The following is a 15,682-nucleotide window of genomic DNA, read 5'->3' on the forward strand; positions in this document are numbered from 1 at the left end:
TAGCAGTTCATAGCATTTTGATACTCTTCCCTCTATAAGAATGTGAGGTTGTGTATGGGTTGGTAGTGGTGGGATGTTATGTATGACTCATACTACAAATACTACTGATATTACAGCTACAAAAATTGTCTTGGGGCTATAAGAATGAAGGGCATGTAGGAAGTCAGCTAAAGTGCTTAAAATACAATCCTTGCATTTTTAATAAGCTTAAGAATAGTTTAGAAAAACGAAGTCTCATTTGTTACTGTAGCAGTCTTACAGGTGAGCAGAAGACTGTCCAGGATGGCACCGTCCGTATGTCAGCGAGAATTCATAGGTAAAATCCTTCACCTCAGTCTGTTCTTTTGATTTTAGCCGTTTTCTGTGATTCTGCACGGCTTTATTGATTTTGGTTCTACTCAGAGTGACCTGTTGCACTTCTGTGTGAATTTTTCTTTGATTCTAGTGATACTTGTTTTTCTTCATCTCCGAAGGCTTAGTAGATTTACTTAACTCGTGTATGAAGTTTCTTTGAGAGATTATTATAAACTTGTGCTTTGATGCCCTCCTGTTTTCAAGGGTATGCATCTTCCATCATTAATAAAGTGATGAAGATCAACTCTGAGTCAACAACTGAAATTAGTAGCAAACTTTAGAAGCACCCTTTAGGCTTTTGTTAGAACCAGCAGGTTCTTCAATCTTATTTATTCTTTCTTTATGTGATGGTGGTACACCTTGCCTGCGTTAGAGGTTCTGTGTTCTCAGTATGAGTTCAATTGGCATAGATGTTGAGTGGCGAGGTAACAGGCAGTGGTGAGAGTTACTTGGCCATGGGAACCTGGTATTTGATGTGGAAATAGAATTGACTAGACTGTTCTGGGACGGGTTTGTAGACTTTGTACATCATCAGTATGTTGTACCTCCCCTAATGATATCATACACATTTAAACTTCAGCTTTATTTACTGTATTTTTGTTTATATTCCCTTTCTCTTTGATAATTCAGTATTATGATATTTTAGACCATCCCCAAGAAAAAGAAATGAAAAAAAGCAAAATGGCTGTATGAGGAGGCCTTACAAATAGCTGTGAAAAGCAAAGGAGAAAAGGAAAGATACACCCATTTGAATGCAGAGTTCCAAAGAATAGCAAGGAGAGATAAGAAAGCCTACCTCAGTGATCAATGCAAAGAAGTAGAGGAAAACAATACAATGGGAAAGACTAGAGATCTCTTCAAGAAAATTAGAGATACCAAGGGAATATTTCATGCAAAGATGGGCACAATAAAAGACAGAAATGGTATGGACCTAACAGAAGCAGAAAATATTAAGAAGAGGTTGCAAGAATACATAGAAGAACTAGACAAAAAAGATCTTCACAACCCAGATAGTCACGATGGTGTGATCACTCACCTAGAGCCAGACAACCTGGAATGTGAAGTCAAGTGGGCTTTAGGAAGCATCACTACGAACAAAGCTCGTGGAGGTGATGGAATTCCAGTTGAGCTATTTCTAATCCTAAAAGATGATGCTGTGAAAGTGCTGCACTCAACATGCCAGCAAATATGGAAAACTCAGCAGTGGCCACAAGACTGGATAAGGTCAGTTTTCATTCCAATCCGTAGGAAAGGCAATGCCAAAGAATGCTCAAACTACCACACAGTTGCACTCATCTCACACGCTAGTAAAGTAATGCTCAAAATTCTTGAAGCCAGGCTTCAGCAATATATGAACCGTGAACTTCCACATGTTGAAGCTGGTTTTAGAAAAGGCAGAGGAACCAGAGATCAAATTGCCAACATCCTCTGGATCATTGAAAAAGCAAGAGAGTTGCCGGAAAACATCTACTTCTGCTTTATTTACTACACTGAAGCTTTTGACTGTGTTGATCACCACAAACTGGAAAATTCTGAAAAAGATTCTGAAAAACCAGACCACCTGACCTGCCTCTTGAGAAATCTATATGCAGGTCAGGAAGCAACAGTTAGAACCGGACATGGAACAACAGACTGGTTCCAAATAGGAAAAGGAGTACCTCAAGGCTGTATATTGTCACCCTGCTTATTTAACTTATATGCAGAGTACATCATGAGACGCTGGGCTGGTAGAAGCACAAGCTGGAATCAAGATTGCTGGGAAAAATATGAGTAACCTTAGATATGCAGATGACACCACCCTTATGGCAGAAAGTGAAGAACAACTAAAGAGCCTCTTGATGAAAGTGAAAGAGGAGAGTGAAAAAGTTGGCTTAAAACTCAAAATTCAGAAAAGTGAGATCATGGCATCCGGTCCCATTACTTCATGGCAAACAGATGGGGAAACAGTGTCAGACTTTATTTTTTTTGGCTCCAGAATCACTGCAGATGGTGACTGTAGCCATGAAATTAAAAGATGCTTGCTCTTGGAAGAGAAGTTACGACCAACCGAGACAGCATATTAAAAGGCAGAGACATTACTTTGCCAACAAAGGTCCATCTAGTCAAGGCTATGGTTTTTCCAGTGGTCATGTATGGATGTGAGAGTTGGACTATAAAGAAAGCTGAGCGCCAAAGAATTGATGCTTTTGAACTCTGGTGTTGGAGAAGACTCTTGAGAATCCCTTGGACTGTAAGGAGATCCAACCAGTCCATCCTAAAGGAAATCAGTCCTGAATATTCATTGGAAGGACTGATGCTGAAGCTGAAACTCCAATGCTTTGGTCACGAAGAGCTGACTCATTTGAAAAGACACTGATGCTACAAATGATTGAAGGCAAGAGAAGGGGATGACAGAGTATGAGATGGTTGGATGGCATCACCAACTCAATGGTGATGAATTTGTGTAAACTCTAGGAGTCCGTGATGGACAGGGAGGCCTGGTGTGCTCCAGTCCATGGGCTTGTAAAGAGTCGAACACGACTGAGCAACTGAACTGAACTTAACTGAATGCCGTATAATAGCTCTCTTTTTCTAAACTGTTAAGTGTAAATATGGTTTCTAACTAGATATTTAACTTTCCTTGGATAGAGAGCGCATGCCTGATATTCTCAAGTCTCACTGCTCCTCCCCAACTCCAGTATTTTACAGTGTTCATTTTAAGTCTTACTGTAGAGTGGAATACTGAGGCTGCTTTACGTTCTGTTCTTGCTAAAGTCAACCTATGAATAGCCAGATTGCTTGGACGCTTTTCAAACTATGTTTTACCTCTCTCAGATCTTTGTCATTGGTAGCGATTTCCATTTCTTTGAAACGTTCTTCTCCATTGGCTTGCTGACATCTCTTAATTTTTGTACTGTAACAGGATTCTTCACTTTCTGATGGCTTCTTAAAAAGTTTGATATCTGTCAAAGTTCTATCATTTACTTTCTACTTTCCTTGCTCCAAAGTGTTTTTCACCACTTACGGTTTGAAACACTGCTACCTATTCACCAGTTTTCCCCAATTCTTTAATTACATCAAATCCATCTCTTAAGCTTCTGATCTTTATGTTCAATTACCTTCTTTATCATATATCTTTACTTAAATGTCGTATAGCCACTTCAGGTCAAAAGATTTAAAACTGAACTAATTATATTCCTGCCTCCCCCTTTTTTTCCCCCCTCCTCTTCTCCTGTTCTGTACAAATAAATGTTATTACCATGTACCAAAAACTTGTGAATCAACTGTTTTCTCCCATGTCCCACTTTGTGTAGGCTGGTCAGAATACCCATCATTTAAAAGTCTGCAAATAACAAATGCTGGAAAGAGTGTAGAGAAATTGAACCCTCCTGCACTGTTGGTGGGAATGTAAGTTGGTGCAGCCACTATGAAAAACAGTATGGAGTTTCTTTTAACAGTAATTAAAAATAGAATTACTGTATGGTCCAGCAATCCTACTTCTGGTCATATACCTGGACAAAGCTATAATTCAAAAAGAGGGTACCCCTATGTTTGTGATAAAAGAGAACAAAATAATGCCATTTGCAGAAACATGGATGCAACTAGAGATTATAATACTAAGTGAAATAAGTCAAAAAGAGAAAAACACTGTATCACTTATATGTGAAATCTACAATTATGGCACAGATGAACCTATATACAAAACAGTGGTTGCCGGGGTGGGGTGGGGGAGGAGATGAACTGCAACTTGGAGGTTGGTAAATGTAGACTGTTTCATTTAGAATGGATATACGACAAGGTCTAGTGTATAGCACTGGAATTGTATCCAGTCTCCTGGGATAAAACATAATGGAAAAGAATATTTTTAAAAAGAAGTGTGTGTGTGTGTATGTATAACTCAGTCACTATGCCGTACAGCAGAGATTGGTACAGCATTATAAATCAGCTGTATTTGAATTTTTAAAAGTTTGTGTGTTGGACTTTTTAAATTGCAGTATAGATTCACTTTAAAAACATTTATGAAGAAATTTAGTATATGGAAGTATATGAAAATGGAACAACTCTAGGTAAAGGAGGGAGGTATAGTGTTCCACCTACTTGGCCAGTTTCTTCCCCACCTGCTCAGTAAATATTGATTGGAATTATTACCTAAATTGCTTCACTACCTGTTTTATGACCTTGAATGTATCAGTCTCTCAATTATGTAATATAGGGGTTATACACTTTCCTACCTAATTTAACAGCATGGTTTTAGGATCAAAAGAGGCAGTGAATGCTGTTTTTTAGATGTAAAACTTTATAAAAAGTTTTTATACAAGTTACACGTCCTCACATAGGCCTCTCTTCCAAACACCATTACTTGAGGGGTTAGGAAATTTCAACATAAGAATTTGTGGGGTATACAAATAACCAGTCTGTAGCATCTTTTGACTTAAATGTAAAGATGTTTGAAAAGCTTTGACTGTATGAATACTTATTGTAACATTATTTTAAATGTTGAAACACTGACCGGTTTTCAGTGTATTGAATGAAATGAACAGATATGTGACTTGATTAAAGCATACGTGTGAATGTATAGGCAAAGAGCATGGTATGAGTGACCTGTGCTGACCTGTTAGTATTAATCTCAAAATATTGGGATTTTTTTAGTAAGGAAAAGGATATAGTTTCTTCTTTTAATATTCTTACCTAGAAAAGTATCATCATTTATCTGTCTTTCCTTTACCAAAAAAAAGTCCATTACGATAATAATTGCTAAAATTTGTACATGTTACGTGTACATATTGTCTGTTATATGAGCTTCAGAATTGTAAGCTGTGTGTAGTGTGTTCAGGCAAAGTTCCAGCACTCAGGCTTGACTCTGAAGAAGGAGTAGAGCTGTGTAGGAACAGTGAATATTTACAAATACTGCCTAAGATTTTGTAAACCCTTGACGTTTTTCCCTTTGTTGCCTGAAGAAGGAAATAAAGCTAAGTGATAGATAGGTGTCTTTTAGTGTCTTTGTTTTCCTTACCACTTGGGATATTCTTACCAAAGGGTAATTTATTTGTTGAAGGTTTGTTTGTTTGTAATATAGGCTTTGACAGCACAGTATTTGATGAAATTGTTTTGAGAGAGCCATTGCCTTCCTATTTGTATTACTTCAGAAGGCCCAAGTAGAACTGCTTGGAAATTACAAAGTAGTACTATTTACAGGTTCATGTAAAGAATTTATTTCTGAATGAATCAAATTATCCATTAATAAAACAGGCCAGAAGGTGCAGGCTTGTAAGAAGCACACACAGACTCACAATAATAATCCTATACTTTCTTCATTCCCATGGCCCACAAGTGTGATGTTCTGACCTTGTAATTCTAAATTAATCTCTCATCTATGACACTGTACTGTTTGTAGCTTGTGCCTTTTCCCCACCCACTCTCATGGTTTAAAGTTGTCTCTAATATTAAAATGCTAATTATAATTTTACCAGAACAATTCTCCTTACAGAACTAAATTTCATTTGCTAGTCCTTGAGTGTCTGTAAGAATGACAAGTATTCATAGTAAGGAGGGCTAAGTGTAAACATGAACAAAATTGATAATTACTGTCACAAAATGATAACTAGTTATATAAGCCAGGTCTTGATCTTACAACTTGTAGGGTAAACAACGCATTAGAAATATAACTAAAAGTTCAAGAATAGTATTAACAATCTTATGGATATGCTGTGAAGGGTTAACTGTTTTAGAGGCTTTTGTGGGGTGGGTGGTTCATTTTCTTGTGAAATGCTTGTATGATTGGAAGGGTAATCCTCTTTAAAAAAAAAAAAAGTTGTCTTAAGGTTTATGAGATTTAAAAAAAATACTTTCTTCAACATAGGAATGAAAATTTATTATCATTTGAATTTGTTGTCTTTCAGAAATCGAGCTATAGCAGATTATCTTCGTTCAAATGGCTACGAAGAAGCATATTCAGTTTTTAAAAAGGAAGCTGAATTAGATATGGTATGTTTGACTTTTTACAGTTACTCATGTAGTTGATGAGTAGATTTTATTGAAGTATCAGTAGTTAGCAGTCACCTCAGTTATTCAAAATCTTGTCATTTGTTATTATGGTTTTACTTGGCACTAAACCTGAAATTCACCCACCAACACACACCTTCTTTGTATAATCAGATAATTTTAGTGATGTTTGGGCTTAGAGATTGAATGCTGTGTATGATGTGAGGTTTTGTATTTGAGCCCTTTTTTCTTTCTTTTTTTTAAAATCTTTTTTCCTCTCTCTAGAATGAAGAATTAGATAAGAAATATGCTGGGCTTTTGGAAAAAAAATGGACATCTGTTATTAGATTACAAAAGAAGGTAACAAAATCTTTTTCTTTTAGTTGTATTCAGAGTATTATATTAAATATAAACTTTGAAAGTATCAACATAATACATTTTTTTCTGCATTAGCAGTTATGATTAACCTTATAAAGGTAAATAAAAATACATTTCTATGTATTATGGCATATACAGACCATTGCTGATACATTGCTAACTTAGGCAAACAGGAGTACTGGCTGGGCTGAACGTAACACAGCCCTGACTTCAAGGAATTGGTACTGAAGAACCCATTTATATACTTATTGGGAAGAACACATGGAACGAATATGATGCTAGGAAGAGAGCACTAAAATGTGCTCTTAGACATTTCATTTTCTTCTCTGAGCTTTGATCTGTTAAGTGAGCGCAAAAAGTAATATTCTAAGGTCCTAATATTTGTACTTTCAGTAGGCAAAGTTAGAATGAATAATGTTGTTATAACATGATTTAATCCATAAAAAGCCCTTATTAGGAAAGTGCCTGGCACATAGATGTCAGTAGTGTTAGCTTTTATTATGAGTATTCTGATGAACAGGTACAGTGCAAACGAAGTTTGGAAAGAATTTACTAAGGGTGGCAGAATTAGAAGGGATCAAGATAGATTTCCTGCTCTTCCTCAAGTTGCATCCAGCACCTTCCAAATTCTTCAATTTAAGGGGTTCAGGCACAATTGTATTGAGTTTTTCTCAGTGCAGTTTTGTCACCCCACTAAGATTTTAGTGATATGTAATATAGATAATTTTCAGTTAAATCTAACAAATGCTTTGTAAATTGCTAAAATTTGATTCTGCATATATGGATGCAAAATAAAGGCAGTTTTAAAAAATACCAAATATACAATTTTTATCAGAATCTATCTGTATATAACTGCTGTGTGTTCCTTCTTAAGGTTATGGAATTAGAATCAAAGTTAAATGAAGCAAAAGAAGAATTTACGTCGGGTGGACCTCTTGGTCAGAAAAGAGACCCAAAAGAATGGATTCCCCGTCCACCAGAAAAATATGCATTGAGTGGTCATAGGAGTCCAGTCACTCGAGTCATTTTCCATCCTGTGTTCAGTGTTATGGTCTCTGCTTCAGAGGATGCTACAATTAAGGTAGTTTTTCTTTCAAAATTGAAAGATGTACAATAGGATAATTGTTAAAAGCAACTTTAATGTTAATTTGAGAAAATTGGGTGTCATCAGTTTAACATTGGACAAATAATAGGTCACCTAGTGCTTGAATAAGTTGTCTTCTTGAAGACTGGAAGTATAAGTATTTGCCTTATTTATAAGCAGGAGGAGAAGGGGATGACAGAGGATGAGATGGTTGGATGGCATCACCAACTCAATGGACATGGGTTTGGGTGGACTCCAGGAGTTGGCGATGGACAGGGAGGCCTGGCGTGCTGCGGTTCATGGGGTTGCAAAGAGTCGGACACGACTGAGCGACTGAACTGAACTGAGCTGATAAGCAGAAGTGATAGATGCAAATATAGGATTATAAAACTAGTAATTCAGGGATGAATATATTATGCAAAATAACTCAATAGAGGACTTTTTTAGTCAGGAAAAAAGTTGTTTTATAGTTTCCTTTGATTGAGACACAATACAGTGAAAGTTGTATAACCACGTACAGAGAGATAAGTAAAACATGGTTTTAAAATTTTAAGTAGGTTTCTCTATCTAAAGATTATTTCAGATTAAGTTCTAGATTTTAACTTTCATTTGTAGAGGTATAGCTAAGAAAATGTGAGTAGATTGCCAAGATTGTTTGTATCATATAGCAACAGTCAGCATATAATGCAGGCATGACTTAAATGTATGTACTTAACCCATTCTTCAAATTAAACAGGTTGTATGTTTTCCTTTTGTGGTTTCTTTAGTTTCTAAATCAATGGCTTCTTTCTTCCTGTGGGCTGGTGATCGATGGGGCGTGCTGCCAAGTGATTTGAAGAGAGTCTTATATACATACTTGCATTACATATTTCTGTAGGCTGAGATGACTACCTATCTAATAAACTGATCTGTTGCTATCTTTCAAATTATGTTGACGTGTATTTAATTTATTAACTTCATGATAGTCTTGTTTACTAAAAACTGCACTCCTGTCATGAACCATGGGGTTAAGATCGGCTTGTCAAATAGATGGAAAGCTCAGTCTTAATGTTTGATTTTGCAGCAGTGGTATAAAAACAAACAGAACTGCTAAGGTCCCATCTATTCGGTCAGCTTTAAAATATTACAAATGGAGGTTTTAGAAGCTTGATATATAACCATAACACATATCTCAACAACTACTAAAATTCTCTCTTCCATTTAGTCTTTATTTAATGTGTACACATGGCTGTTTTGTTAGTGACAAGCATTTGTATTTTTTATTTCTTTTTTGATTAAACTTATTTTAGAAATACTTCTCTTGGTTTCTAATGAAATCATCATTTTTTGGTCATTTTTAATGACAGTATTTTAATTATATCATTTAAATATCTGAAACATTATTTCTGGTTGTCACTTAGAAGTATTTCTTAAATATTAAGAAAAATGAAGAGCAAACAAAAAACTGAAAAAATACTTTCAATTAGTAAAGCAGAGGATGGATTGCCAACTTTATAGAGTTCAAACAAGTATGATAAACAGTAACATCTCAATAGGAAAAATGGAGTATAGGTCATGAACAGGTAATTCATAGAGGAAGGAAAAATAGCCAACAATAGAGCTTTGGCCTCATTACTAATAGTAGAAAATGTTAGTCACTCAGGGATGTCCAACTCTCTGCGCCCTCATGCATTGTAGCCCTCCAGGCTCCTCTGTCTGTGGAATTCTCAGTAGAACCGACAATAGAGCTTTAGCCTCATTACTAAGAGTAGAAGAAGTGTAAATTAAAATACATGTCAAATCTAGCAAGCTGCTTTACTTCTTATTTTTTACTTGTTTTTTGTTTTATTTTTATTTTGCCTGTGCTGGGTGGTCATTGCTGTGCTGGCTTTTCCTCAGTTGTGGCAGACAGGAGGTACTCTCCAGCTGCGGGCATTGTGCGGGCTCCTCATTGCGGCGGCTTCTCTTGCTGTGGAGTGCAGGCTGCAGCAGTTGCGGCATGTGTGCACAGTGGTCGCAGCTCCCAGGCTCTAGGGCACAGGCTAGTTGTGGTGCACGGACTTAGTTGGCTCCACAGCCTGTGGAATCTTCCTGGATCAGGGATCAAACCTGTGTCTCTTGAGTTGGCAGGTGGATACTTGACAACTGAGCTATCAGGGAGGCCCCCAATATTTTACTTTTTAAATGAGAATTCCCAGTTGTGGTAAGAATTTGATGAAGCAGGCATTGTAATTACATTTGATACAGTCTTACAGGAGAACAATTTTAGCACAATATATGGAGGGCTAAAAAACTTAGCCCTCAAAATTCTTTTTCAACCATCACTGTCTGACCTAAGTATTGCAGAATGAGGATGGATATTTTTCAGTATTCAAAGGTTTTCACTATAATGTTTTGTATAGTAATGAAAAACATTGCATTTTGTTTAGAAAATAATAGGAATTACTTCTAAAAGAATGTTTGCTAGTAACTTTTTAATGGCATGGAAAAATTCTTATGATAAGACACAAAGGGAAAAACAAGTTAATGATGTATACACAGGCACTGTACTTTTTTTAAAAAAGAGCATAGAAAAAATGGAAAAATCATGCCATTGGTAGGATAGTGAATATTTTTATTGCCTTTATATCAGTACATTATAGATTTTTTTATCATGAGCATTTATTTTATAATCATACAAAAGGTGAATATCCAGTAGAGAAAAAATTGATTATCTTTAATTCCTAACATTTATAAACATTACATTACCGTGTTTGCTTACCATTTATGAAGAGACACGGTTCTGGGTATATTTATTAATAGTTTAGAGGAAGATGCTTCAGTGTTCTTTAATGAATGCAGGAAACAAAGTTAACTGAAATGGAAGTGAACTTCAAGGTCATACCTACCGTTCAGAATGTATTCACCTGAACTCTTGGTGTTGAAACAATTAGATATCAAAATGGGTAAAGATAATATTAAAAAAAAAACCCTATAGACTGATACAATAACATTCATGAACATAAATGCAAAATCCTTAACAAATTATAAGCAAATTGAATCCAGCAGTTCATAAAAGGAGTAATTAGTATGTCATAACCAAGTAGGGTTCATCCCAAAATGCAAGATTGGTTGATATTTAAAAATTAATTAGTGTGATATACCATATCAGTTAAAAAAGCGTAATAGTTTCAGGAAAAGCATGATAAAAACTCAACAAGCTAGGGAGGGAGCTTCCATAGACTGGTAAAAGGTAAAGGTATCTGGTAAACCCACAGTGGACAAAATATTAATACTTAATGGTAGAAAGCAGTTCTTCCCCCTCGAGTTCAGGGATCAATGACCACTTAAATCCACGTTTGTATTAGAGTGGCTAGCCAGTGCAGTAGAGAAGAAATAAAAGGCATACAGATTGGAAAGGAAGAATTATTACCTGCAAATGTTACTTACAGATAACATGATTTTCTGTGTAGAAAATCCCAAGGATTCTTCAGAAATTTGCTAGAACTATGACTGAATTTAAACAGAATGCCAAGATACAAGGTCAATATATAAAAAGTAATTATTTCTATAAACTATAATAATTGAAAATTAAAATTCTAAAATGCTATGATAACATCAAAAACCCCTCCAGTATAGTCAAGAATACATTAAAGAAAAAAAATACATTAACAAACTGTGAAAAAAGCTAAACATACAGTAATCACTTCAGTGTGGAAGTAGTTGAACATTTAAATGGTAAAATTTTTATATGTTTATTTTGGGGAGCATACATAAATTTTCTATAAAAGAAATGTTTTTAGAGGATATTTTTGTATTTTTTTGCATAGTTGTATAATTTTGTGGGTTTTTTTTATGTAACATTGTATACATGCCATAGATTCCTTACATCTATGTGGCAATTTCCCTACTGTTGGATGTTTAAATTGTTTCTAGATTTCAAAATGCATTTTCTAAGTTTCTTTAAATTGGTTGAAATACACCCTATCACAGATATATTTTATTATGGTAAGAATGGAATCAGCCATTTGATTTTAGAGCACGTACGTAATTAGTGTTAGTTACAGACTTAAGACTAGCATTTGACCACCAGAACAGAAGTTCAGTGTGTTCTTGAGATGTGTTTATAATAATAATTATTCTTGATAGTTTATTATTTTCTTTAAAAATGTGACTGTGGCTCAGTGCTTTTACATCAAAATGACCATATGCTTCTGTTAATCTGCTATTTAAAGACAGTTACATCTTGTGAAGTCTTTTCTTGGCTTCTTAGATGTCTGAGCTCTGCTTGTCTAGTAGAATTGGGTATTCCTTCATCATTCCCCTAATATTCTACATATAAATTCATGTCAGGCTCATGAATTTTTTTCTTTTTTTGGCACTTATATTTACTTTTTAACTTGTCTGTTGCCTGATGTCAGGCTGAGATGAGACTGTTCTGTGGCAGTCACTAGCATGATTAGATATATGGTGGATACTTAATAAATGTGGTTTTAGAGGTTTATTTAATAATCGTTTTTCTCTATAGAGAAAAGACCAATTTATGCTTGAAGATGTGATGATTCTAAGATAGTTATCCTTTATTAGTTGCTCGGTTAGTCACTGTAGTGCCAGACTGGCCTGTCGAGTGCAAATGTGAACTGAGAAAGGAATGATGTGATGCTAACCAATTTTCTGTTCACTTGACAGGTGTGGGATTATGAGACTGGAGATTTTGAACGAACTCTTAAGGGGCATACAGACTCTGTACAGGATATTTCATTCGACCACAGTGGCAAGCTTCTGGCTTCATGTTCTGCAGATATGACCATTAAGCTATGGGATTTTCAGGGCTTTGAATGCATCAGAACCATGCATGGTAAGGAGTAGAGGATAGCATTTTGCTATTGGTTTCTAACATAGTATTGCAGGGAGAAGAAGGATAATGTTTTCTTACAGTGTGCAGGTTCCCTTCATTCAGTCCTTACTGTGCCAGTGTAGGAGCATATGATATAGACAATCCATGGATAGTCATGGTCATTGAGAGTTGTCTCTTTGTTTCGAGGTTTAAGAATCTCTTTGTGCTTGCGTGCTCAGTCGCTTTAGTTGTATCCGAGTCTTTGCGACCCTGTGGACTGGAGCCCACCAGGCTTCTCTGTCCATGGGATTCTCCGGCAAAAATACTGGAATAGGTTGCCATTTCCTTCTCCAGGGGATCTTCCCGAGCCAGAGTTTGAATCTGCGTCTCCTGTGTCTTCTGCATGGCAGGTGGATTCTTTACCACTGAGCCACTGGGGAAGTGTCTCTTAGTGGTTATAAAATACTTATTTTCACAAATATTTTTGGATGAGAAAAACTGCTGGGCATCTATCTGTTCTTGAGAAAAAGAGAAAATGAAGTTACTGAGGTGGTTTTTCTTTCTGTTTTTCATTTTTCTCAATTGGGAAACTGAAGTTAGAGAGTAAATACAGTGAAAGCTGGAACCCAGGTTCCCTTGCTCACTTTTTAATATCCCACATACACTGTAGTCTCATTGTTATCTTCTCCTTGTCCTGGAGATCATTTTCTGAAGCAGTTTGGCTTTCTGGAAAGAGCGTGGGCTTTGAAATCAGATACCTGGATTCTGAGTCCTACTTGTTTACTTATGGCATTAGGAAATTTTAACCTCTTTAATCTGTAAGGTTAATAAAACTTAAATATTGAATTAAGAATTGAAGCCATAAGGCTTGTGAGGATAAAATGAGATTGTATGCTTGAATCATCTGGTTTAGTACCTGGTACATAGGAGGTGGTTCCTAAATAAGGATTTTTGTTTTTTAAAACATGACGAAATATGGATGTTTGGATTTTATATTAACTGTGTTAATAATAAACTGTTTTAAAATACATTAAAATACATTATCCAGTGATGTTAGCACTTGAGAAAGCTATGCAATTACATAGATGGTGTAATTTGAATAATATGTCCCCCACTCCCCAATTTAAGTGCATTAGGGAAGTTTACCAGTTAAAGGAGTTTTATTGAATCCTTTTGTAAAATCTATATTTGTTTTGTTAGGTAGCCTGTGTCTTATTGCTCTGACTTAAAGAGTTCTTTCCAATCATTGTGTATTCCTTTAAATGATGTGATACTTAAGAGAATTTTCTGGGGCTTTTTTGCCATAGGATAGCTAACTAGCATTATGAATAATGTATTTTATTTTTTTTGCTCCTGTGCACATCAACACAAAAAGCTTTCAACCACTAGTTTCTACATAGAGCCAAATGCCCATTTTTCTTATCCATTCTATTCATCTCTGTAAATCTTAATTTCTATTTTATATCTTAGAATAGCAACCATGGAAATTTTTGTTTTGTTTTGCTTTTTAGTGCTCAAAAACATCCGATGTGTTAATATATTCAAATGCTGATGGTACCGATTACCTGTGATTTTAACACATTATTGGCTGGGACATATTTGCAGAAATGAACACCGTATGGCATTAATAGGTCTCCAGTTAATAACTTGTTAAAACAGTTGTGCAAATTGAAATGTAAATTGAGCTGGCTACTTATTTCATTGTGGATTGTTTTATTAGTTACTAATTCCTTAACAGTCCCTTATGTTTTTGTGTAAATCCAAGTTTCTTATTAAATTTATATGAACTCCGTTGTATTTAAAGTAGCTGTGATACTTGAAATCCCTGATGAAATCTCATGGTAAATTAAGGTTTAATTGCTCTTGGTGATACATTGTTTAATATAGTAACTGCGTTTTGTGTTTTAGGCCATGACCACAATGTTTCTTCAGTAGCCATCATGCCCAATGGAGATCATATAGTGTCTGCCTCAAGGGATAAAACTATAAAAATGTGGGAAGTGCAAACTGGGTAAGTAGATTTAGTTGAAAAGGCATCAGCTTAAAGAAATAATATTCAACAAAAAATCCAAAACTGTGTTCTGATTGTTCTTGTAAATTTGGTTGTAACCCAGAATGATTACCATGACAGTTACATTTTAAAACTTAAGTTTTAATCTTTAAATGTCTACCCAAAAGAAACAGAGAAATTATGGAAGAAGCTCTATATCCTTGAGAGCCATTTTCTATGTAATGGCTTACTTTCTCTGTGGTCTTCTTTTAGGTGATCTCTCTGAGTTGAATTAAAATGTAAATAACATTTTTGCAGGTATGCCCAATTAGGCTTAATTTGGTTGTGCTTAGAATTACATGACTGTTATAATAAAACCTTAACCTACTGGTTTTGTCCAGATTAGTAAGAGCATGCCTTTTCCCCAACATGGCTAGAAATATTTTTGTTAGGTCTACTGTGTGTGCTTAGTTAAAAGATTATATTTCTCTCTATTTTTTTCCTTCTAGATTTTGATTTGGTTAGCTCTTTAATGATATTTCCATCAGCTTATTTTAACTGATGTTTGACTTTCCAGCCTGTCTCCCTCTTTTATTAACCAGGAATGTACGTGTATTCTGTTGACTTGCATATAATGCCAATTCTCTTCGTTCCAGTGCATAGCTAGTCTTGTATCGCTTCTGGGAAGGGCCCCAGTGATTGCTGTTCACAGTGTAAATTATTATGTATTTTTACAGCTACTGTGTGAAGACATTCACAGGACACAGAGAATGGGTACGTATGGTGCGGCCAAATCAAGACGGCACTCTGATAGCCAGCTGTTCCAATGACCAGACTGTGCGTGTGTGGGTCGTAGCAACAAAGGAATGCAAGGCTGAGCTTCGAGAACATGAGCATGTGGTAGAATGCATTTCCTGGGCTCCCGAAAGCTCATATTCTTCCATCTCTGAAGCAACAGGATCTGAGGTACTGTATGATTTGTGTTATTTCATGATTTTGTGGCTGTTACTATTTGAGAACCTTAAATGACCTTCCCCGATTCTCTGTTTCATGCCATTATAAAATCTGCATCCAGAATTCTGAGTCTTGAAATTCTTTCCAACTTGCAGATAGATGTGTT

General features: G+C 35.7%; 1 protein-coding gene across 2 annotated transcripts in view; it reads left to right on the forward strand.

Annotated features, from left to right (window-relative positions):
• Positions 1 to 15,682, forward strand: part of PAFAH1B1 (platelet activating factor acetylhydrolase 1b regulatory subunit 1) — a 65,684-nt gene that overhangs the window by 41,622 nt on the left and 8,380 nt on the right. For both annotated transcript variants that reach the window (XM_018064414.1, XM_018064413.1), the window contains 6 exons: positions 6,234 to 6,318; positions 6,601 to 6,675; positions 7,568 to 7,774; positions 12,425 to 12,593; positions 14,481 to 14,583; positions 15,300 to 15,528. In XM_018064414.1, coding sequence (XP_017919903.1) covers positions 6,234 to 6,318; positions 6,601 to 6,675; positions 7,568 to 7,774; positions 12,425 to 12,593; positions 14,481 to 14,583; positions 15,300 to 15,528 — 868 coding nt within the window. The remainder of the gene's footprint in view (positions 1 to 6,233; positions 6,319 to 6,600; positions 6,676 to 7,567; positions 7,775 to 12,424; positions 12,594 to 14,480; positions 14,584 to 15,299; positions 15,529 to 15,682) is intronic.

This window comes from Capra hircus, chromosome 19 (assembly GCF_001704415.2).
Source record: "Capra hircus breed San Clemente chromosome 19, ASM170441v1, whole genome shotgun sequence".
In the NCBI taxonomy this organism is placed as follows: domain Eukaryota; kingdom Metazoa; phylum Chordata; class Mammalia; order Artiodactyla; family Bovidae; genus Capra; species Capra hircus.